Source organism: Labrus bergylta, chromosome 14 (genome assembly GCF_963930695.1).
Source record: "Labrus bergylta chromosome 14, fLabBer1.1, whole genome shotgun sequence".
Classification (NCBI taxonomy): Eukaryota; Metazoa; Chordata; class Actinopteri; order Labriformes; family Labridae; genus Labrus; species Labrus bergylta.
This window is the reverse complement of record NC_089208.1, coordinates 22,382,152-22,405,084: the sequence shown is the minus strand read 5'-3', so window position 1 is coordinate 22,405,084 and position 22,933 is coordinate 22,382,152. Positions and strand designations below refer to the sequence as shown.

At 43.3% G+C, this 22,933-nt stretch overlaps 1 protein-coding gene across 1 annotated transcript; it reads left to right on the top strand.

The window, feature by feature from the left end:
* The first annotated feature begins 2,830 nt into the window (after positions 1 to 2,830).
* On the top strand, positions 2,831 to 14,224 carry ca4a (carbonic anhydrase IV a). Its single transcript, XM_020649982.3, has 8 exons — positions 2,831 to 2,997; positions 7,588 to 7,632; positions 8,829 to 8,993; positions 9,085 to 9,230; positions 10,171 to 10,263; positions 10,356 to 10,422; positions 10,503 to 10,666; positions 11,271 to 14,224. The coding sequence occupies exons 1-8, from the start codon at positions 2,934 to 2,936 to the stop codon at positions 11,448 to 11,450; spliced, it is 924 nt and encodes a 307-aa protein (XP_020505638.1). The 5' UTR covers positions 2,831 to 2,933; the 3' UTR covers positions 11,451 to 14,224.
* Positions 14,225 to 22,933: the final 8,709 nt, after the last annotated feature.

Genomic DNA, 22,933 nt, shown 5'->3' with positions numbered 1-22,933 from the left:
AGAGCTCCTGAGCTCCCTGGTCTCGTAGGTCCATCTGGATTGTTGGTGTGTTTTTACCCGCTGACCCCGCTACAACTATTATCAGCCTTACATCTATAATCATTAATATACATATTAAAGTGACTCTATCCCACTTTCTAAGCTCGACACAGCAGATGGCTGTTCATCATGAGTCTGGTTTCTGCCTCTCAAAGGAAGTGTTTCCTCTCCACTGTGACTTTGCTCAATGCTGCTTCTTGCTCATGATGGAGTAATGTTTGGTCTTTGTAGAAAACATAACAAAGAGTAAGATCTAGAGCTGCTCTTTTGTAAAGAATCTGCAGATAACATTTGTTAGAAATTGGAGCTATACAAATAAAGATTGATTGATTTTCAGACTTCATCATCGTCATGCAGCTTCATGCTCTTTTATCGTTGCTGACAGAAGATTTGAAGAGCAGCATCAGCTGATTCATGTTTTTAGGATGAAGATGTGCCATCCTCCCTCACCGTCCTCACTCAGCAGGATCAATAATTCAGCAGGAGTGTGTTCAGGTTTCTGTCCAGCTCAAACTTTTCTGAGGAGAAACTTGAAGATGTTCGTCAAGTCAGAGGCAAAGCTTTGCACTGACTTGACGAGTTTTGAAGAGAGGGTGAAGTGGCCTGGAAAATAAAAACCTTTTGGAAGGTTTTTAAGGTGTCCTCTTAAGATTCAGGCTCGCAGGTAAAGCTGCACGCGTGTCTGAGAGTGTGTGTGTGTGTGTGTGTGTGTGTGTGTGTGTGTGTGTGTGTGTGTGTGTGTGTGTGTGTGTGTGTGTGTGTGTGTGTGTGTGTGTGTGTGTGTGTGTGTGTGTGTGTGTGTGTGTGTGTGTGTGAATCTATCCCTTCTCTTTGTGTCACTCTGTGTCAGGTAGTTTAAAACCACAGAACTTCATATCAAATCTAGTGGAGAGCCCCAGATAACATTATGAGAAAAAACAAACATCTCAGTACTGATTGTGAAAAAACAGATGTGTTATAAGGGCGAGAGAGAGAGAGGAGTGACATGCAGGAAAGGAGCCACAGGTCAGATTTAAACACGGGCCGTGCAATGGGAGGATCATAGCCTCCTTTAGCGCGTGCACTAACCACTCTGATTCTGGCGCCCCTTAACTGAGATCTTCACTCCAGTATCTGCACCTCAATAAAACTTTACAAGTCCTTTTTTTTACATCAGTATTTCTATTGTGTGCAACTTTCCTGCTCTAAATTGATGATTCTTTGTTTAAAACCTGATGCACTAATACAGAACTCCAGCTTCATTCACACCATGACACATTAAACCATAAATGATGATTATCCAATAAACAAAAAGATATATATCGCTGACAGGAGGCGACCTTCATCACGAGGACTTTTATCTGAAATACGTTCACTGTGTTCTGCTGTATTTCATAAAACGTGTTTGAATGAGACATCAGGTTCATGTTTCAGGACTCCAGTGATCCACAATCTAAGAACTCAACAAAGTACATGAATATACGTTTTATGCAGCAGACATGATGAGTCATTGTGAGCGGGCATCTTCACCACAACCTCGACTAAGGTTGATCTTATGAGATAAAAACTTCAGGTTTCAAAATAGGACTTCATACATGCCATTATTGTGTGCAGAAACGGGCCTTTTAAAGATCTGGTGCCCTCGGCCATAATGTGGGGGAGCACATCATGGATTCTGGCTGAATTTTTGGACATATGAATATGTCTCTATCACCATGTGAAAAAAAAAACCGATGTTTCACACAATGTAATTTGTCTTCATCACCCTATTCATTTTGTCAAACATGTAGTCATGGATATCCTGTAGGTGACGTGAAAAAAATGAAAAAGCTTACAGCACCTGGTATTCCCAGGCGGTCTCCCAACCAAGTACTAACCAGGCCAACCTTGGCATGGTCTTGGTCCTGACTTGGTCTGGATCCCTAAATGTCCTGGTTTTGTCTCTGTCTCGTCCTGCCTTGGTCCTGGTCTTGGTCTTGACTCAGTCTCGACCCCTAAATGTCTTGGTCTTGTCTCAGTCTCACCCTGCCTTGGTCCTGGTCTTGGTCTTGACTCAGTCTGGACCCCTAAAGTTCTTGGTCTTGTCTCGCTCTAAGAGCACTCTGGTCTCGGTTAGTGCGGTCTTGACTACAACACTACTCTGAAGGTTTTTACCCAAGACTTAAGACTAAACACTGAGACTGTTTGAACTTTATAAATGGCCTCCTTAAAGCTTCTCTGAGGTGTCCGCTGAAATGGAGAACTGCAGATTTTCACTCTGCCTGAGCCGATGTAGTGAGAACAGTTTTATTTCATTTTAAACCAAACAAACGTGTTCATGTTTTTAAAGCATCTCTGACAGAACTGAAGGCACTGAATGGGTTAATTTAGTGATCTGAATACTTCCTCCTCCACTGATAATATATGTGACCCAATAATAAAGCTTTTACAAAGAGCTCCATTTGATCAAAAGGGAAAGAAGACATGGAGTCTTTGTTTCCAGAAGTGATTATATCATATTTGTACTGTCAGTGTTTTATCTTGAATCTATCCAATCAGGGGCTGCTTTTGTCGACTTATCGTTTTGTAATGATAATTGTGCACACATTGATTTTCAGTTAACCCTTTGAGGGCCACCTTTAGTTACCTGTGGAGCACCTAGCTGCCCCCCGCATGAATGATTAACCCCCCTGTGGTTCCTCCACTTTTCTCTGTGAATGTGTTTTGGCTCCTGCGCACCAGGAGCCCATTGACTGCCCCCCCCGCATTATCAGTGCAGAGCGCTATTAGAGGCGATGCCCGAAGGGGGAGGGGCCACTCTTTCTTTCCAGTCGGATGCTGATAGATAAGTATGAGACCCCCTGCAAGAATGCGATCACATTGGAAAAAAACAAGTCACCGTGTCATTCCCTCCGCCGAGTCGCACACTCTCCAGAATGCAGCAGCTCATCGTGCCCGCTCTGCTGGCATCACTGTGGACCCTCTGCACGGGAGCCGGAGGTGAGTGACATCTCAGTCATTAAGAAATATCTGGAGGATTTTATTCTGACATATCAGGTCTGTCACCTGAACTAAGAGGGGTTAATCATCTAATGTCTGTATTCATTAGTATCTTATATTCCTCTCCTCCATGTATCTTAAAGCCTCTCTGTGATTACAAGTCGTGAGGTTTTTAAACATCAAATCATTTATTTACAAGATAAATAATATCTGTCAGTTTTATTCTCGATTACTCTAAAAAAATGAACGCATCAGGAATATTTTTTTAGAGCCTTTCAGGTGATTTTTTTAACACTTTTCTCCAACAGTACAACTATTTTATTTATCATAAAGTTAGAAGTTATCGGAATCCTGTAATTCAAAGGAAATAAATCAAAAGAAAAACAAGCGCCGCAGTTCACGAAAGAGAGGCTCCACTCTCACCAAAACCAAAACAGGCTGCGTGACGCTCTCTCGCCGCGCTCACACACACACACACACACACCAAACACACGCGCGCACACACCGGTCCCTCTCTCAGTTATGTGGCCCCGTACATTCCTCCATCTGTCCGACGAGTTCTTCTACAACTCTTCACCGCTGAACTCCCTGCTCAAAGGCACGAGAGGATCCAAAGATACTGGATCGGTTGAGCCGGAGTCCACACTCTCTCTCTCTCTCTCTCTCGTGCACCTGCTCAGATCCACGCTGAGCCAATGACAGACGTTTGCGTCCTTGTTGCCGCAGAGAGAGCGAGAGCGGGAGAGAGAGTGAAGCGCTCACTGACTGAATGAGGTGTTAATTCCGCAGAAAAAGCCGCGAATTTAGACACCAACACTCGATGGATCAAATTATCAGTAATTAATGACTGACTGTTGTGTGAGACCTCCCATAGTCTGTCTGTCTGTCTGTCTGTCTGTCCGAACATTAAGGAGCCGTTGCGTAACGGGTGCGTAAATACGGAGGAAAATCTTGCGAATCCCAAAACTTAAATCAAGCCTGTCGGTGGAATGTGATCAGATTTGACACCGTGCGACAAACACAGAAGTCCATTTAAATCATTTAAGAGAATAAAAATGTCTTGTGAATACTAAGTGAACGCGTAAATGTTCCAAAGTGTTGTGCCAAGAACTCCATGCACCGCGCCTTAAAACGGTGGCAGATCTGTGATTACAAAGTATCTGAAGTTTATATTTGTATTTAAACGTGAAGTGTCTGTATTGTTCTGCAGACTCTGTGAAGACGCGTCTTCTTTTTTTTACTGGTCTGCGTAAATATGAGCTGAGAACAGAATCTGACTCTGAAGTGTCTGTTGAGGAACTTTAAGGCTGGATGGTAAAGTCTGCAGCGTGGAAAATGTGTCTCCATCATTTTGCATTCTCCTGTGAGTGCAGGATTTTATAAGCTGTTTTAATCGTCTCCTTAGAGTTCCTCTTTGAGGAACTCAAAGAGGAACTGTATGTTAGATCATCGAGGGGGGTTTAGTGATTAAATGAGTTTACTCCATTAAATGGAGTAAATGAAACAAAAAATATATAATTTTGAGTTCTTTAGGTCGTCTGCAAAAGTCAGTTTTTTCTCCTCCCTCGTTTTTAATTGATGCACCATCAAAAAAAAAATTCGCAGATTGTTCCAGTCCTCTTTTTTTTTTAATCCCTAAAGGCCCGGTTTGGCACATGAAGGGGGGGAAGAGGACTGGCTCCCCGTTTCTTTTGAACCGTGTTTGTGTGTGGACGCAGCGTCTGCAGCTCCGCACAGTTTATGTCTGGCTCTACCAAAGTCACAATGGCATGAAAAGATCCGCCACATGATGTTTCTTTCTGCTCGACGTGCACTCGTGCACAGACCTTTGTTTTTTTCTTCTTCACAGTTTCCTCCGTGTTTTTTTATTCTACCCTCTTGGCAGAGCTCTGACTTGGATCATTGCAGCTCATTCATACTGTTCATTTTGCCCTGCGCCTCACAAAAGATCAAAGGCGAGCGCTGATTGGCTGCGAGTTGTGCGGACAGAAATCTGATTGGCTGAAAGGAACACAAGGCACCACGCGGACTTTAAAAATATGTATTTAGAGTTTTTAGATCATTTACTTCGTTAGCAACAAAACACGAAAAAAACATTCTATCACTAGTTCAGAGTTGTAGTCAACATTTTACTTTATTCTAAAAATGATTTTAGTCGCATTTCCTTTAAAGTAAAAATCTGAAACAGGCTGAAAATGTCGAGTAACGTTTTATGTTAAGTAGTAACTACACAAATAAACACATTTCTGCTCCTAGAATTATGTCAGTAAAGTATAATTAGATCTACAACCATGCATCAAAACAAAAAGGTAAATTATTAAATAAAGCCCGCACTGAGTTGGGAAAAGGGCGTTCAAGTACGCTGCTCCCTCTTCTTGGATTGTAAAATTGTTGTAAAATAATGTAAAATCAAATCTTTGGAAGCTGGTCTCCCTAGATCAGGGGTGGGCAACTGGCGGCTCGGGGGCCACATGCGGCCCCCATCAACCTTAAATGTGGCTCTCATGTTAATTTTTTACACATCAATTAATTGGAAACATGAAGAAAACATGATGAAATCTGCCATGAAATCATGAAAACCAGAAATATGTCCATAATAATATCTGATCACTGGTATATGTTGAGTTAAATTTGAGACATAATCGACTGTAATCGTTTAATTTGGCCCTCTGGCAGTGAGAATTAAATGAATGTGGCCCTTGCTGTGACCAAAGTTGCCCATCCCTGCCCTAGAAGTTTTTAAAGGACTTCTTAATGACCTGGAGGCATAAATATCTGGCTGTAGATGCTTTAACTGACTCATATTGCCTCTTTTTTGATCGCCTTGTTGATGATTGTTGAATGTTTTGATGAATGTTTCTTATATTTTGTGATTCCTTTTTTTATTTTCATTGTTGAAACTCAGTAAATTGTGCTGCTGCCTGTCTCGGCCAGGACGCTCTTCTAAAAGAGATTCTTCATCTCAATGAGACTTTTCCTGGTTAAATAAAAAATAAATATAAATGTCTCAGAGGCTCTGAGATGTGTCAGGAATAAAGTTTAAAATTGATGTAATGGATAAAACAAGAGCACTGAATCTATATTTATAAGCATAAATGAATTAATAAAAAAACAAATAAAAAAACTCACTAAGAGCTTGAATATGAGAAAACCTTATTTAGCAGATTTTTTGTATATGACAGCATGTTTGTTATGTCTTTTAAGAAACGTGATGTTTGGAATGAGGCTGACAGGCTCGATGGTCGCAGTTATCAGAAGTCATTTGAACATCTCGTCTTTGTGAGACTCCCACAGCTGCATGTCCTGAATGTTGCTTTGATAAGCCTGATTTTAGCTCATGCAGCCTTTGATGCAGATTAATGACACATCACACAGCTACCCCCAACCGCCCCCACCCTGTCAGATCATACAGCCTGTAGTGTAAAAGTGAGTCAAAGTTTGGAATTAATCATAATCCTTTTATGCCCAGTGTGCACCCAGGCTGCAGGCAGGGAGAGTTAACGGTAAATAGTAAATGGACTTGAGCTTGTTTAGTTCTTTTCTAGTTTTCTGAGGACTCAAAGCTGCAGGTCACATCTACACATTCACACCCTGATGGCAGAGGCTGCTGGGTAAAGAGTCCATCAGTATTAACTCATCCATTCATACGCTGCAGACAAAGCAGCGGGAGCCACTTGGGGTTAAATGTCTTGCACAAGGACACATCGGACATGTGGCTGCAGGAGCTGGGGATCGAACACCCGACCTTCCAGTTGAGAGACGACCGACTCTACCAACTGAGCAGAAGTGTGTTGTGGGAAGTGTTTTCCCTCTGCAGTCGTCACGCTGCGCTGCACACAAACCCTGCAAAGATCCTGCAAATTATGAGATACATGTGCATCCTCTTCTAGTTTCTCCGACCTCTTTGGTGAATCAGGGTACATGTGAGAATCTGGACACTTTCCCCCCCAAAAAGTTGCCCCCCCTGCTTGGTTTATTTTCAGTCCCCATTATCGTGCAGGAGCAGCAGGAAAAGGCTCACCAACATGGCAAAGAAACCAAGCAGTGACTTCCTTTACAAACACCGGGAGAAACCTTTTTTTTCTCAATGGCATGTGTGTTTTCCATAAATATTTGATTTGTGAGATAGCTGCAGATATTTGTCTCCGAGCACGTGGTGGAAACATGCAAACCAATTGTGAAATATTAATAAACCTTCAGACAAACATGTGAGAATGGGAGCTGGCTGATGCTAAAGATTGGCTCTGTGTTTGTTCTGATAGCACGGAAAGATAAAGCACAAACGCAAACTTCTGTTTTTGGTGAATAGGAAGACAGTTCCTGTGTGTCCGGAATAACAGCTGCTTTAAACTAATAAGAGAACAATTCACTGTTCACTGTGAAGAAAATAAATAAACTGTCAATAACGGGACGCTTTTTAAATACACAGGGAACCACGCTGCACAGTTTTCAGAGTTTATGTTTAAAAAGAAACATTCAGGCTGAGGCTTCATTGTGTGAAGTTTGAGTGTGTGTTTTGTTTTTTTACAATACTTCCTGTTGACGATGACACTAAGAAAAACCTTTAAAAGTTAATTTCCTGTGTTTCAGATTGGTGCTATCAGTCCCAGTTCAGCTGTGATCATCAGTGCAATGGTAAGCCTAAAAATGTGACTTGTTTTATGATGCCGTTGAATCTTTCTTGATATGCTCTCGTCAACAAAGACGTTTAATTAAATCATTTAAAGTGCAATAATACACAATCACTACAACTGAAGTCAAGAGCTCTGAACATGTAATATTTAGAGCAATGGTTCTTGACTGGTCGAGCCTCAGGACCCTCCAACGACTCCTTCATTAAAGATCACGACCCAAAAGTCTGATATTTTTTAATCAGTCAGATTTAATTAAAGATACATTGGGCAGTTTGGACCTCGGGCTGTATGAAGTGTGATAGCACAAAGAAACTGAGTCAAAAAATAACACTTCATAGACTTTTTGACAGCATTTTTCTTTCAGGCACACTGAAAACGGCTCTGCAACCTACTTTTGTGTCCTGACCCACCAGTTGAGAACCACTGATTTAGAGAACAAACACATGTAAAAGAGGAGAATGAAATAATTAAGATTATAGATTCTATGTTTAAAGACTCGATGTCTGATTGTGTCAGAAACAAGCAGCCCTGAATAAAGTTTAAATCAATCTGAAACTCTTTTTCAACGCCGGAGGTTTCAACTTGATTTAAAGCCACAAAGAGACTGACTGACAGTTTTTCAATGAAGTGATGGAGAGAAGGATGGTAAATGTGAAATAGTGGGAAAAAATCACGTAGGTGAAGCTAAAATGATAACGAGATTTGTTTATTTTGAAGGACTCGACTTCATCTGTGAGACAGCTGTAGTTATCCGAGTTGCATCATATTTATGTAAATGAAGTAGAACTAGGTCTAAGGACCGTCTGCATGAAAATGAAACACGATCAGATGCTTTGGGAATATTTCAACACAAAACATTACATGTGGATGAACAAAAGTAAAGGATCGAGGATGGATCTCTGCGGATTTTCATTTCATGGAGAAAATAATAAAACACAATATTTGACATAGCTTGAATGCCTTCTAGATGTTTAAGATGCTCAGTTAAAATCATCATCATTAAAAGTGGGCGTAAGATCTCAAAATAAAAGGATATGCCACTATCGGCTGCCGTGAGAAACTTGTTTCGAGCCCTGAAAGGAATCGTCTAAATGCCATGACCTGTTCTAAAAAACAAAATGTAATTTATCAAAGAGACAGCTGAGCAGAAAGCGATCAGTGAAAGTTGCATCACAGGAGTTATTTTTCTTGTTTAAGCCCCAGAAAAGTGGGACCACGCAAATAGCAAATGCGGAGGAAGAAACCAGTCACCCATCAATGTCGTCACCAGAAAGACTGTGAAAGACGAGCGACTGAAGGACTTCAAGTTCGAAAACTACCAGGAGAGCTTCAGAGGCACGATCAAGAACAACGGACACTCTGGTGAGCATATTTAAGAATGCACAGACAAAACTCACCAACTCAATGAAACTGCTTTATGAACTCTTAATCCTCTGTTTTTGTTCAACAACAGTTCAAGTTGGAGTTCCTCACGTGAGCACCGTCTCAGGCGGAGGTCTGCCCACCACCTACAAGGCGGTGCAGTTCCACCTGCACTGGGGCAAAAATGGAGGACCTGGCTCTGAGCACACCATCGATGGGGAGCAGTATCCCATGGAGGTAGATTCATCTTAATCTTAGTCTTTAACAGGTGACAGTTTATGAAGAGTAAAGGGTCACATGAAGACAGCTGGATGAATGTCATTCACATGTATGACCTTAAACTGACAAAGATGATGTTAAAACTTTGGGTCAAAACATCTGAAACCTCTCCTGCGTGGTGTCGGTCTTTAGACGTGTTCACACATGCACTCCTGAAAAGTTGTAGAGGATAACAGGAGGACTGCCCCTTGAATCCTCCTGACCTGGTTGTTTACCCATGCACCTCACAGGGGGAAACTATCCCTGTCAGACAGGAGGGGGTCTCCTGAGGTAAGATGTGACGTAAAAAGAACGACGTGAAACTGGAGGACGAAGCAGCAGAGTTCAGAGGGGGGATCACTTCGTCTCCCCATAACGCCTACACAACATTCAGTAAATATTGCGCCTTGAAACAACAGTCTGAATAGGGGCTTTCCTAGATCCTGTTAAAGGAGCTCGAATCCGCCTTTATAGTCCTCCTGTCTTCCCTTCATTGTTTATCAAACAGTGTGTCTTTGTAGTTTTAACAGAAATCACCCCAAAAGGAGATGAGTACCCCTGTTTTTTCAGGTGTGAAAGTATTTACAGCGTCTACTCAACATAAGCGTCACAGTCTGAGCTCAGAGACAAAGGAAACTGTCACACAATGAGTCTTGTTGGCGTCTTTTAACAGCTTGTTGAAACAAAGGCACAGAGGAATAGAGAATATCAGGATCATGATACGTGACAAAAGGGACAAACTTATATCCACGATATCTGCGTCTTTTGTCCGAGCAGAAAGTCAAACATTGCAGCCGTGAACTGATGAAGTTGAGACATTTCTGTTGGTCTGATTCAATATGAGATCGTACAATCACTGCAAAAAGTAACGACTGTAAAGAAGTAAGTTGTGACATCAGTAAACTTTTTTTCTCCACAGCTGCACATTGTCCACATGAAGCACCAGTACACTGACCTGACCACGGCGCTATTAGACTCCGAGGGAGTTGCAGTGCTTGGGTTTTTCTACGAGGTAACAACATAAACCTGAATCTGCTGTCACAGATCAGACCTGGAGTTGGTATGACACCGCAGTGCTGACCGGTGTATTTATTCTATTTCCAGGCATCAAACAGTGGAAACAAGAAGTATGACCCGATCGTCAACGCTCTGAAAAGCATCCAAGACACGAGTGAGCGCTGAAGTCCACTCAAACATAATCAAACACTGCAGCCCTGCTTGTGTTACTTAACCTTCATTTTTGATTTTCAGACGGCAACACGTCTCTACTTCCCATCTCTCTGGCTCAAATAATCCCACCCGAGCAGAATCTGACCTCCTTTTACCGCTACAAGGGCTCTCTGACCACCCCGGGGTGCACCGAGTCCGTGATCTGGACTCTGTTTGAGAATCCCATCCCTCTGAGCATGGATCAGGTCAGGACATTTTAAGGACATACCACTGCTTGTTGTTTTGTTTTGATACCTTCTCTTACTTTTGGTTTCAGAACGTGGCCCTGAAACCAAAAGTCTTTTAGATCCTGAACGTAAAGGTCACATCTGAAGTTTCTTGTTTGTCTGGAGAGAATAAAAGTGCTGCGAGCGCATCTTGCAGATGTCAACAGACTTTATGATAATTGGCGGTAATCATATAGTTACTATGTGATTGGCTGGTTCAAAAGAGCGCTGGTGACGTCATCCTTCTGAAAAGTTTAAAGATTTTCAATTCCACTTGCTTAGAGCGGCTGCACAAAGAAGGCAGAGCGCTCGGAGAAAGGACCCTGGGTGCTGCCCTTTTTTTTATGCAGGTGCTGCCTGCTGCTGCAAACGCTCACTCCTCATTGGGAACACTTGAAAAACAAAGCTAAAACTCCAGTTGGACACAGGGCCTAACACCAAAATGTGTTTGGTTGCACCACTTGGCGTTGCCCACATTCATCATGATGATACGAACGTGGCCTTTGAATCCAATGTTGCTATGCCTGAATTTGCACGTTTGAGACTGTGCACTAACATTTGTGTTCCTCCTCTGTTCCACCAGCTGCGGGCGTTCTCCGAGCTCAAGTTCAAAGATGGGAAATCGATGGTGGGGACCTTCAGACCCGTGCAGCCACTGAACGGCAGGCAGGTGTACCGGTCCGGCGGCGCAGCCATCCTCGCCAGCTCCACCCTCCTCATGGTCGCCATCGCCTCTGTCTTGGGTCTGTCCGAACCCAACTAGAGCGAGGCATCCCATGATGCACTGCGACATCCATGAACACAATAAGCTCTGAATCATTTCTAAAGTGAACTCCTGTTTGTAAAGTCTCCATCGCATGGTCGCTAAGATGACGGACCACGTCGTAGTGCAGAAATCACTCACCTGGTCTTCCTCCCTCACAACACCAATGACAAAGGCATTCTGGGAATGCTTTATGAAAGGTGCTGTCAGGGTTCGATCAGCGTTCATGCATGCATAGTAAAGCAGTAGATCTTTTTTCAGCGTTATGAATGTGCCATAAAGAAGGTTACATAGCACTAAAAGTCATATCTTAATTCAAACTCCATGTCCGATCCCTGAGTCGTACCTAAACAGCATCATCCTGCAAACACAAGCACACAAACACGCCCGCATACCCTTTAGACGTCACCCGCCTCTTCCAATGTCAGGTAAATTTAGTCTCTGCTAATGTCTCTGATGGTTTGCGCTCTAAGGGGCAGACGTTAGCCCCCTGACCCGGCACGTGACGCGTGGTTCTCAGTGGGGCCTGTGAACAACACAGAGCTATTTATAGCAGGACTGAGTCACAAAAACAAGCTCCATTTCAAAGCCAGCGGTCAAAGGAGTCAGCAGTTTGGCTTTTCTGTCCCGGTCCAGGAGAACAGAGCGCAGCCGTCAGGGAGGGAACCTGCACAGCCACTCAGTCAGCAGTTGGTGGGGCAGGAGGGAGGGCGGTTAGGTGGGTGAGGGGTTTTGCATTCTTAGAGCAGCGCTGTCTGTTTGCTTCTACAATCAGAGGCCACTGACACCTGAGTCCAGGATGAGGAGGCAGAGATGCTAGTGCTCACAGTGACAAAGCATTTTGGCAGCCTGATGTCAGATGGAGGAGGGATCTGATAGACTGTATAAAGAAGTGAATGTAGCTACTATGACGTCACACATTCATTTAAGAACCCGCTCTGAGCCTTTTGGCCGTCGCCATGTTGTTTTCAGAAGCATCCACATTTGGACACAAAGGGCGGATAACCATTGTTACGGCTTGATAATCCCAGGTAGCCTCAACCAAACAAACCCCAAAGCGGTGCACGTGACCCCTACGGGGGACCGGAGTTATGATGGGTCCCCCCAGAGCTTAAAACAATGCACCCGGTCTGTCACTGATAGCAAAGCATGGCAAATTTTGTGAAAGGACTTCCATGTAACTGCCAATCTCCACATAGTCTGTACACGCCAAGGTTCGTCAGCACAGCACACCTGTTCTCTCCCGCTCTAGTCAATGATTGTCTTTCCACATCACGCACGCGGTCTTTCTCTGGAGCGTGCCAGCAGCACAAGTACACTCTGCTCTGTTTCAAATACGCACCAAATCTTTTTGCGACGGAGCACGCTGCAAGCACGTGTCAAGCAGGACAGAGTAGATCTGACAGGAAGTCAGACAACACACAGAGAGTCTAGTCAATTTCAAAATAAAACAAAATCAACGGACTCCTGATCGTGTTTTTCATCACTTTATCAACATGGCGGCGAATGAAAAACAAAGACAAAGCAACATGTTGTTTGCACGCTTTTCTTTTTATTCCCGTGTGATCTTGAAGTTCTCCTGTGATGTGTGTACAGCTGATCATGGCTTAGCTTACGCTTCAGAAACAGGCCGAGTCGGGCAGGGTGCACGTTGGCAGACGGAGCAAAACCGTGGCACTGACGAAACGCAGTGCAAGTACTAATGCGGAAATGGGGGAAGTGGGTCAGGCTGACAATGAATCTACATCTCACGTTTGCAGTATCACTTTTAATTGCTTCCTCTTTTGAATCCTCTAATGAAAATATTCATCTGCCAAAGGGGGATCCAGGAGAAAAAGTTCATGATATTTAATAACGTGCTGTTTTAAAGTTGAGTGAATATGCATGTTTAGAAAATGTTTACAAATGAAATAGAGAATCAAGGTTATTTTCTCATCTGGTGCCATACAATCCAACTTCTCTTTGCAGCAGGTGGAGTCGCCCCCTGCTGGTCATTAGAAAGATTTAGTGAACTTCTGAATTGGCTTCACTTCTAAAACTAGAGGCTACATCCGATTCTTTTATACAGTCTACTAGGGAATATCTAAAATCCCCTGCAAACAAAATGTCATTATTCCTGTGCATCTCAAACACTCGGCATGAATCTGCATGTTTTGATGTTTCCAGATGTTAGTAATGTGAGCTACGTGTGTGACAGCAGGGGTTGAGCTACACACACTAATTGCCAAATTCATTAACGACGCCATCACTCCATTTTCCATTTTTTTTGACCCGTGGCGTTCACTGAGCTTCTGTCTCGGAACATGTGACTTTGTTCATGGCTTGTAAAACAGGGTCTCAGATGCACTGAATGTTATCGACTGTGAATTACTCCCCACCGAGTCCTCGCTCATTTATCCAGGAGGACTCGATATGTATTCTAGCGAAGAAAATGTACTGTGATGACTGAGCAAGGAATCTGTGTATATTTAAATTCCATTGTTTCATAATGCATCAAGTTCTATTTCTATGCTGTGTCATTGTACACATGTATTTATGTACTGAATGTGTATATGAGACACACAGTTATTGTTATTTATGTAATGCAAAGTTTATATAGTAGTGAATGCAAACCCATAAAGATGAAGCATCAAGTCGTCCATGACAGATCGACCTTATTTACGATATGTAAGTGTATGAGATTATAAGGTTGTCATGCTTGAGAGTGTCATAAATTATATGGAGAATGTGTTCCAACAGAACTAAAGAATAAAAAAACTTACATGCCTTTTTAATGACGGTGTCTTCTGCTTGCACGGGCGCAATTCAAGCTAATGGAGCGGGGATCAAAACAATGTCCTCCTCCGCTTCTCTGCACGCTGAAAACGGATATTAGAATACACTCTGTTGGCTCTGTTGTTTGTCTGCGAGCTCAGACACACAGACAAGCCTCTCACTTTTCCTGCACACACACGGATCTGCATCCTTTAATCCTTTTCTAATTGACCTGTCCTTGATGTTGCAGAGGCTGTTTTTGGCTACACGCAAATATAGCAGAAGAGCAGGTTGTTGTAGCTTCAAATCTACTAGACAACACACACCTTTCTTTTCCAGAGACAGGGCTGCAGGTGCTTTTTCACTGCCCCTTTCAAGCTACTTAAAAACCTCCTCCCCACTTCTTTTCTTGTGTTTTCCCTCGTCATTAAGGAATCAAAAGGCTTTTTGTGATGGGCAGCCTCTCACAGAGACATGCATCACTAGAGAGTAAAGAATGAATGAAAGCCTCCTGTTCATTCCTGTGAGCTGGCCTCTTAATGCTTCTTAAGTTAATCATCAGGACAGGCTGGAGATCAATGGCTGCATGCTTCATATCTGACAGGGGGTACCTTGATCTACGTAGTCAACAGGACAGCATCCATAACTCCGAAATCTCTCCTCTAGCGACCCATGTCCCTGGGGGTCTGTGGGACAAAGGGTGTCCTTCTCCCATCCTCAAACTGAATGTGACCCTCCTGAAAAACAGGCACAGGAGCCCATCAGATAGCGAGCTGAAGCTAAAGGTCATGGGGCCAAACTTTGTCAATGTGGTGAAGAGAAAAACAAGCAGTGTCACCTTTACTGCCTCTCCGTGTGAATCTCCCATTTCATGACTCTTAAGCTTGATCAATGCTGCAGTGTGTGCGTGTCTACCACCAGCTCAACAGATATTTGTAGCCGACACTAACTTTCTTACCCTAATGAAAGTCTACAATAGTACAGACAACTTTTTGTATTTTCGATGTGGCTGGTTCAATAATGTCTAGAGGCTCGATTCAGAAAGGAGCTTCAGAGTTAGTTAACCCTAAATTGAGGGAAAGTCTGGGTTCTCAGTTTCAGAAAGGGAGGCCAGCAAGTGAGCGAGCAGTGTCCTTAGTGTTTTTCTTAGCGAGCAGAATGAGTGTGCTATATTACGGTGACAGGGACGTGCAAAGCAAACAAGAAAAAGTTTGAGACAAATTAACATTTTGGAAGTCAAATGTATAAACGACAGAATCTTGCCAGAAAGGGAAAGTACCAAATGGAGCGAGGGACCCCGGAAGTGATTGAGTGAGCAGTCAACTAGTTTCTTTTGGAGAAAAGACAGTTTCTCGGTCCAATGGGGGGAATATTCTTTGGCCACAGCACCACTTACTTGTAGGGTCCCGCAAGGCTCCATTTTGGGGCCTTTCATCTTCTTATTGTATTTGTTGCATTTGGGATACGTTTTCTAAAAAACAATATTGCTTATCACTGCTTTGCTGATGAAATCCAACTCTAAAGATTCAATGCAGCCATTGCTGAACAGGAAGAAAAATGTTAAATTGTGGATGGACTTTAATTTTTTTATGAGTCTGAACAAAAATTAGTTACTTATTACTTGGTAATAAGTAACTTATATTTACTTATATTTGGAAAACATTTTGATGACTGTGTCTCAGCCCTCTAGCTTGTCGTATATGCCAATCTGTAAAGATGTTTTACATCTAAGACAGGTGACTTTCAACCACTAATAAAAACACATTCTGTGTAATTATGCAGCTCATTAATTAGATTTGAAACAGCTTTGATAACCAGGTAGGGATTTCTGTTTCGCTCCTCTCTGGCAACACACTCCAAATGTTGTAACCCCCTTCTCCAAAGGTTGAAAAATCCCTAACACACTCAAATGGATTGGGCCTCCATGATTTTGCTCGCTATTCTTCAGAGAGAAATACCATCGTTTGTCCGGTGTTGGAGCAGCAGCTAGTTGGGGTCAACGGCCTCTGCTGCTCCTGTTTTTACGAGGATAAGAATCCACAGGAAGCAATATAAAAAGGGCCAAACATTCATTTCCTTAACGCAGAAGAGAAAGGCCATTAGGAGAATGTTGCTTTGTCCTTTAACAAACGAGGGCTTTTGTTGAGGAAAATAAAATAACTACAGCGGGGAACCATTAACAGCTAACATCTTTGTAGGATTCTATTTATCACAGCACAGACTTTGTGACAGACATCAGAATACATTTCCCATCAGCGGGGATAACCACTAAGAATTGACGCACCGCAGCAAAAGTCAAACAGTTTTTAAGCTGACAAGCAGCATCCATGCTTTCAGTCAGACGTCCCTCTCACGTCTGCAGTCTTTGCAAAACGCTGCTGTAAGAGTTTTAACAGCTGCACGTATACAGCAGCACGTCACTGCTGTAATCGCCTCGCTTCACTGGCGCCCTGTTGATTTTAGAATCCATTTGAATATTTTATGAATTGTCTTTAAGTCACTGCATGGTGTAGCCCCCTGTTATTTATCAGAACTCTTAAACCTGATTAATGCTTCTAGGCGCAGTGCGGACGCCGTGCACGGTCACTGCGAACGTCGAGTCGTTTCATACTGATTGTGTTAAGAGCACTCAAAGAGCTCAACACCAAGGAACAGGCCTCTTCAGTAGTCCTCTGAACCCCTCCAGTTTTACAGCTCCATTAAAATTTGAACGGCATAAAAAACTTCTGGGCCCTGTAGCCAATCAGTGCAATGCATACGGCTTCGCGCCGACCGCTTTTTTAACAAAATCTTGGAGGTGCGCGGCTGGGTGCCGGGCCGTGGGCCCTCCTCACGCTGTCACACAGGGCCACGATTTCGCAATAACGCCGAAGCATGAATCAAGTTTTAGTCCCCTACTCCAGAGGATAATCACTCAGGTCCTCTGAGCGGTCTCTGTCTCCTTGTCGTCCCTCGAGCTCGGTGTAAACTCAGGGGCGACCACGCCTTCTCAGCTGCGGGCCCCCCCATCTGTGAAATCATCTGCCTCCCCTCATCAGATGTGCAAACTCATTCACTCAAAGCACAACTCAGAACCAACCTTTTCTCCAAGGCCTTAAAAATTTGTTAAAACAAATCTTATATTTGATAGAAAATGTCTTTCTTTGTTGCTGCTGTCTTTAAAGCTATTATGTTTGCCTGAGATCTGTTACGCCTCGTCTGTGCTGCACAGTGTTCAGCTGAGGCTGATTTTAAACGTGCTATACAAATAAACTCGACTGGATGACGTGTTCTCGTCCATGCAGCTGACATCAGTTTACATCCAGGGCTGTGAGAGACGATGAGAAAGAATGTGAGGTGACTTGAAGCCTTTTCATCTGACAGATTGTTCGATTAGTAATAAGATTAGTTCGATTAGTGTTTAAAAAACAACTTTCTTCCTGTCAATAACACTCGAGGTGGAGGGCAGGAGAGGTTGGAGGTCACAGCACAGCTGTCCAATCTGAGGTGCTCCAGGAGCAACGAGGCATCTTGTTTGAATGAAACTCACTGCTCCAGGTGTCAGACGGGTGAAAATGGAGTCAGTAGAGCTGACAGACCTGGCTCAGAGTCTGGTCTGTGAGAGGCAGCCAAAGCGAAAAGGTTAACTCTCTGTAATCCCTTTTAGGACCAGCAGACTCGAGGGAAGAGATCCGGATTAGTCTGGTCCTCTGTAGACTGTAGTTCATGGGGGGACAGGGATGGATATGGAAGAAAGACCCGCAACACTTATAGAAGAACCTGGACTTTTGACAATGTCCACAACAATTACGTTCGAATGAATGTAACTAAAAATTATGCAGTCCGGAGTACCAGAGACCAAGGAGCAGTGGCGATTCTAGAGCCTGTCAGGGTCCCAGGCAAAAATCAATTGGGGGGTCCTCCAACCAGCGTTCATCACCAGCCGACAATTACTCCTCCTCCATTGGATCATTCCTCTTCAATTTTCTTTGTTGACTTTCTTTGACAAACTTTGGTTTTAAAGGAAATGATGCAGGGCAACAAGAGTGCTGTCAGATCGGGGACCCCTAAGGGAGGTTTCCTACTGTTGTTGCAAAATGTGCACATTTTAGGCCACTGCTTTGGTTTAAGTTTGGGCCCCTTTACTGGTCTGGGGCCCCAAGTGGTTGCCTGCCTTGCCTGTTGACATGCAGTGTCTCTGCCAAGGAGCCAATCATCAACAAGTCGGAGAGCCATGAATCAGATTTCCAGAGGCGTGCATCGTGCACCGGGTCTGCCTGTTCCCCTCAGTTACATAATGGCCAAGGTTTCCAGGTAGCATTTTGTGGAGGCAGAATGATGCAGTGAGACTGAGTCATACTGCTAAAGGCAACTCATTTCACGTTAAAGCTGACAGGAAATGACGTTACTTTTTTCACAGGAGGATCTCCTACATTTAAACCTTTAAAGCCAGAGTGAAAGGAGCGAAAATTACTGCTCGACCAACGTGTATTTCGGGAATGTGAGTTTGAAGAGGCTTGGACGACCATTATTTTCCCTGGATTGATTATAATTTGGTGGAACTCATTATCTGAAGAAGCATTGTTGCAGTCAGCAGAGACACACTTCATTTAGAAAATGATACATATTTAATATGTTTCTGTTGATTCTGGGGACTCGGCTGTTCTAGTGATGTTAAAATTGAGCGCTGCCTTTGATACGTTTGATCACAGGATCCTGGTTCAGTTCTATGCTATTCCTACCTTAAACAGACTCGATGCTCACACAGGTCACCATGTGGTGGACACTGAAGCTTCAGTGTTTATCCAGCTCTGCATCGGTCTGTAAACCTTTCTGTGTTCTAACCTCTCTCCATTTTTCAAAAGCATCTCCAATATTGACCCTAGTTTGAGCACGTTTCTGCTCGTGGAGCTTATTAGAAACATGCAGAGGCTTTTTAGGTCGGGTACAATCACTTCTATCTGAACCACTTCTCTTGCCCACTTCCATCGCTGCAACACCTGTTGACCTGATAACTACTCTCATATCTGGAAAACCGAGGGCTGTCCAAAACGGCCGTGTGGGGGTGTCTTAAAACCGCCTACCTTCTCTGGTCCAAACAAATCCAGAGCATTCAGGAGCAGAATCTAAAGTTAGAAGGAGGACATACTGGCTGCTGCATTGTTGTCAGAGAAGCCAGCACTTCATCATAGCATGTTTCCTTAAAGTCTGATCATACAGCAAGATCACTTTATCATTTCACTCACTACACATCTCACTGATTGGACCTTTAAGGAATAACGTTTTGCAATAAGCAAAGGTCAATCAAGTTAAATAAATAAAAGAAACTGAAAAGTATCTGTCAAGTGGAAGATTTCAGGGTGAGATATAAATGTAAACTATGAGAATGCTGATATCTTTGTTCTCAAATTGGGTAATATCTTGACGTTAGAGCAGACTTGGGCTGAGGTGGCGTCACTAACAGGAAGAACACTCCGGCCGGGGTGAACAGAAGTATTTAGAAACTGAAACAAAGCTACCTTAAGTACCAGCGCTAACAAAGAGCCGGAGGAAAACACGGAGAAGTCGTTCTATTTTTGACAACAATGTTATTTGGCTGCATTGTTCTGGGGGCACAGGGCACAGCAGAGGGTGAGGGGGCTTTTAGGAAGGAGAGCATTTAGTGTGAAGCTTTAGCTTGACCTCACATTCCCGCACTGAACCAGACTTACTGGAGGGTTTTTTCCTGCAGAATTGCTGAGAAATCACAGTTATGATCCTGCCCTGATCATTTCCAATAATCATAGTCATATCCATTCAACACATTCTGCAGAATCAGTGAGCGCTCATATCCTTTCTCAAACAGTGTTGAGCAACAGTTACCTCAGGAATGTCTAAAATCCACACAAGAGGATGTGATCAAATATGTGCTCCATTATTTACCTATACACCATGACCGTAAATAAAATCCATCCTCCCTTCTGCTGGTGCCACTTTATTTGTTCTGGCTGTCGGCACTCCCTGTTCACCGGGACGCCGCGAGGAAACAGGGGCATTCTCATTTCCATTTCTGAAATTGAATTTCATGAGTCATCCCGACCAGTTAGAGCCTCCTGCCATCACGACAAAGCCCCACCACCCGCCAGGCACGTCCATCCCACCACCCACAATCCACCCCTGGCACTCAGCCTCACACACACGCACCGAACACGCACACGCTCACGCACACGCACATGCACACGCACACGCACACGCACACGCACTCACACACGCACACGCACACGCACACGCACACACACACACACGCACACACACTCAGCTCTGACTGCAAGGGGAATAAAAAGAGCTGTGTGCTTTGGTCCATGATCAAACTAATGTTTGGTGCAGAAGCAGTTTGTTCTTTTAAAAGTAATATTTATCATTTTGAAGGAAGAGAACGCAGACAGCCTCCACTTTCAGACGGACAGATGACTGCAGGATGAGAGGACAGGAGACGGAAATGTCCTTGACATCAACAATTTCTCTAAAGCAAGGAAACTCGAGGGGCTTGTGCGAGGTTTTGAGAGTCTGTAAATCATAACTGTAGAAGCCATAATGTGTATTTTTACCTCGGTTGATTTTGTTATTTTTTGCTTCTTTTATGGATTTGATATCGTTTCAGGTCATTTACAATGGACGTACAGCCACGATAATAACTTTTAGAAATGCATCGTTAAAGATCTCTCTCTTAATTTGCAATGGTAATGATGTTATATGTTCACTCCCATAAAAACACTGAATAAGAGCCGCTTCTGCTGTCGGTGAGGGATGTGTGACTGATTAGATGAAGTGTCTTCCCCCCCTTCTGCAGATTCAGTTCCACAATTTCCATCTAACATTCAGCTAACGGTCTTTTTCTGTTAGCTGAAATGAAGAAGTACTTTAATCCTTTTCACTCTGTAGCGATGAAGCCATCTCCAGGTTTTATCTGTGCATACGCTGAAACATATATGTTGGTGTGATAAAAGTGATGAGAGATAAATAAATGGTGTAAAATCCCACACAGTGTCTGTGATCTCTTCTAAGCTGGTTCCTCCACTCCCACGCTTTCTGATGCTCTGTGCACACGTACAATCAATTTGCACATGCAGGCTCTGCATATCTGTTTATAAGAAGCTTCATTTTAGGAGCTTGTGGACTGACAGGCTAAAATCAAGCAGCAACCTCCAGTGTTGAAAAATGAAGCCGATGCTGAAGTGTAAAATCCTGCAGTTCATTGTGTGCCCACTAGAGGCTGGCTGCAGAAGCACAGGAAGTCACATACACACCCATTCAAAAAAGCCTGTTTTTACAGCAGAGATTAACATGTTTACAGCCTGTTTAAAAAACCAAATAGGTCTGATTAGCTCATGTCTCAATCGACACACACTGTACGGGGGGGTGAACGTTTTGATGACTCATCAGTTTTGATTTGATGAAGGATAAGAGTTATTCACAATAAGGCGTGTAGCTGACCTGATTGACAGGCGGGCACGGTGTAACGGTTTGTCAGGAGGTTTAAAACCTGCCTCTGCTCCAGCTCTCAGCCTGTCGTTAGGTTGACTGAAAGTTAGACTGAGACAGCATTTCCAGCATGGAGACTGCCATCGATGGGACTCCAGCGCCCCCTGCAGGAACAGACGCCACAGCAGTTTCTTAAAATTTGTCTCCACAGAGTTTAAGAAACATACGTCTGTAAGTACGAGTGCATATGGTGCTGTTTGTCGAGCATGTTAATTAAAACACATAGGTTCCTAAATTTAAATAATCACTGTTAGTAAGAATTTTCATGAAATTGATTCATCTTGGTAACTTTGTGAAATGTACTATTCAATCTGTCTACCACCTGTTAGCACTCATACTTTTGGGTGTCTGAAGCTGTAAATGGATGAAACACCTAAATTGTAGCAGATCTTTATTTGTGTAAGAGCCAACCATATGTTGTCAACAACTGTTTGTTAGACAAAGAGTCTACATCTGTTACGTATACAAATCAGTGTCATGTCATCTTTATTGTTTTATAGTGTATGTACCCAAATAGAAAGGAATTTGTGGGTTGCAACTTCTTACAGAATATAAGCAGCACTGTGAACACTGTTACTTTGTCAGCGATTTGTAAGCATGCATGTTTGGTGAAGTTATCTGACCTCGGCCGATTAAATGGAGTTATAATCTACAGTCTGTTTCAAGATTTCTTCACTGGATTTATACAGCAGAAACAACCCCCACCTAACAATCGCAATGCTAATTCTGTTAGCTAGTTAGTGGCATATTCTAGTATGTGTTAGCATCAAGCTAGTCAGTCTCAGATACCACGAAGAATATAAGAGTGAAAGGCTGACAGAAAAATGACTGTTTTCATGTTTTAACAGGAAGTGTCATCGCCTGAAGAGATGATGCTTCACTTCTTTCTTTCTACTTTGTGTCATCACACTGTGATGATATCAGTTTCCAAATAACTTGTTTTTGTAACCAGGCAGGCCTTAAGAACACAGGATAAAACACAACTGCCTGTTCCATAGTTACGCCCGGGAAAAACTGACTCATGTAACTCACCAGTCTACACGGCGTCTTTTTGCACCGGACACCGCAAAAGGCTCCAAAACAACACAATGGTACAAGTCAGGGATGATGCCCGACAATGAGTAATGAAAGAACGACATGGAGACCTGCAGACTCCAAGATGCAGGGAACCTCCCTGGAGTCTAAGCAGCTAGCTAGTTAAACAACACGATGAGGTGTTCTTCTTGCAG

What these genes read in the sequence shown, in the direction of transcription:
- ca4a (XM_020649982.3), top strand. Translation starts at nt 2,934, where the DNA reads ATGCAGCAGCTCATCGTGCCCGCTCTGCTGGCATCACTGTGGACCCTC. An exon ending in CAAGAACAACGGACACTCTG is followed by an intron (nt 8,994 to 9,084) that starts GTGAGCATATTT and finishes GTTCAACAACAG; the next exon opens with TTCAAGTTGGAGTTCCTCAC. An exon ending in TGCTTGGGTTTTTCTACGAG is followed by an intron (nt 10,264 to 10,355) that starts GTAACAACATAA and finishes TTCTATTTCCAG; the next exon opens with GCATCAAACAGTGGAAACAA.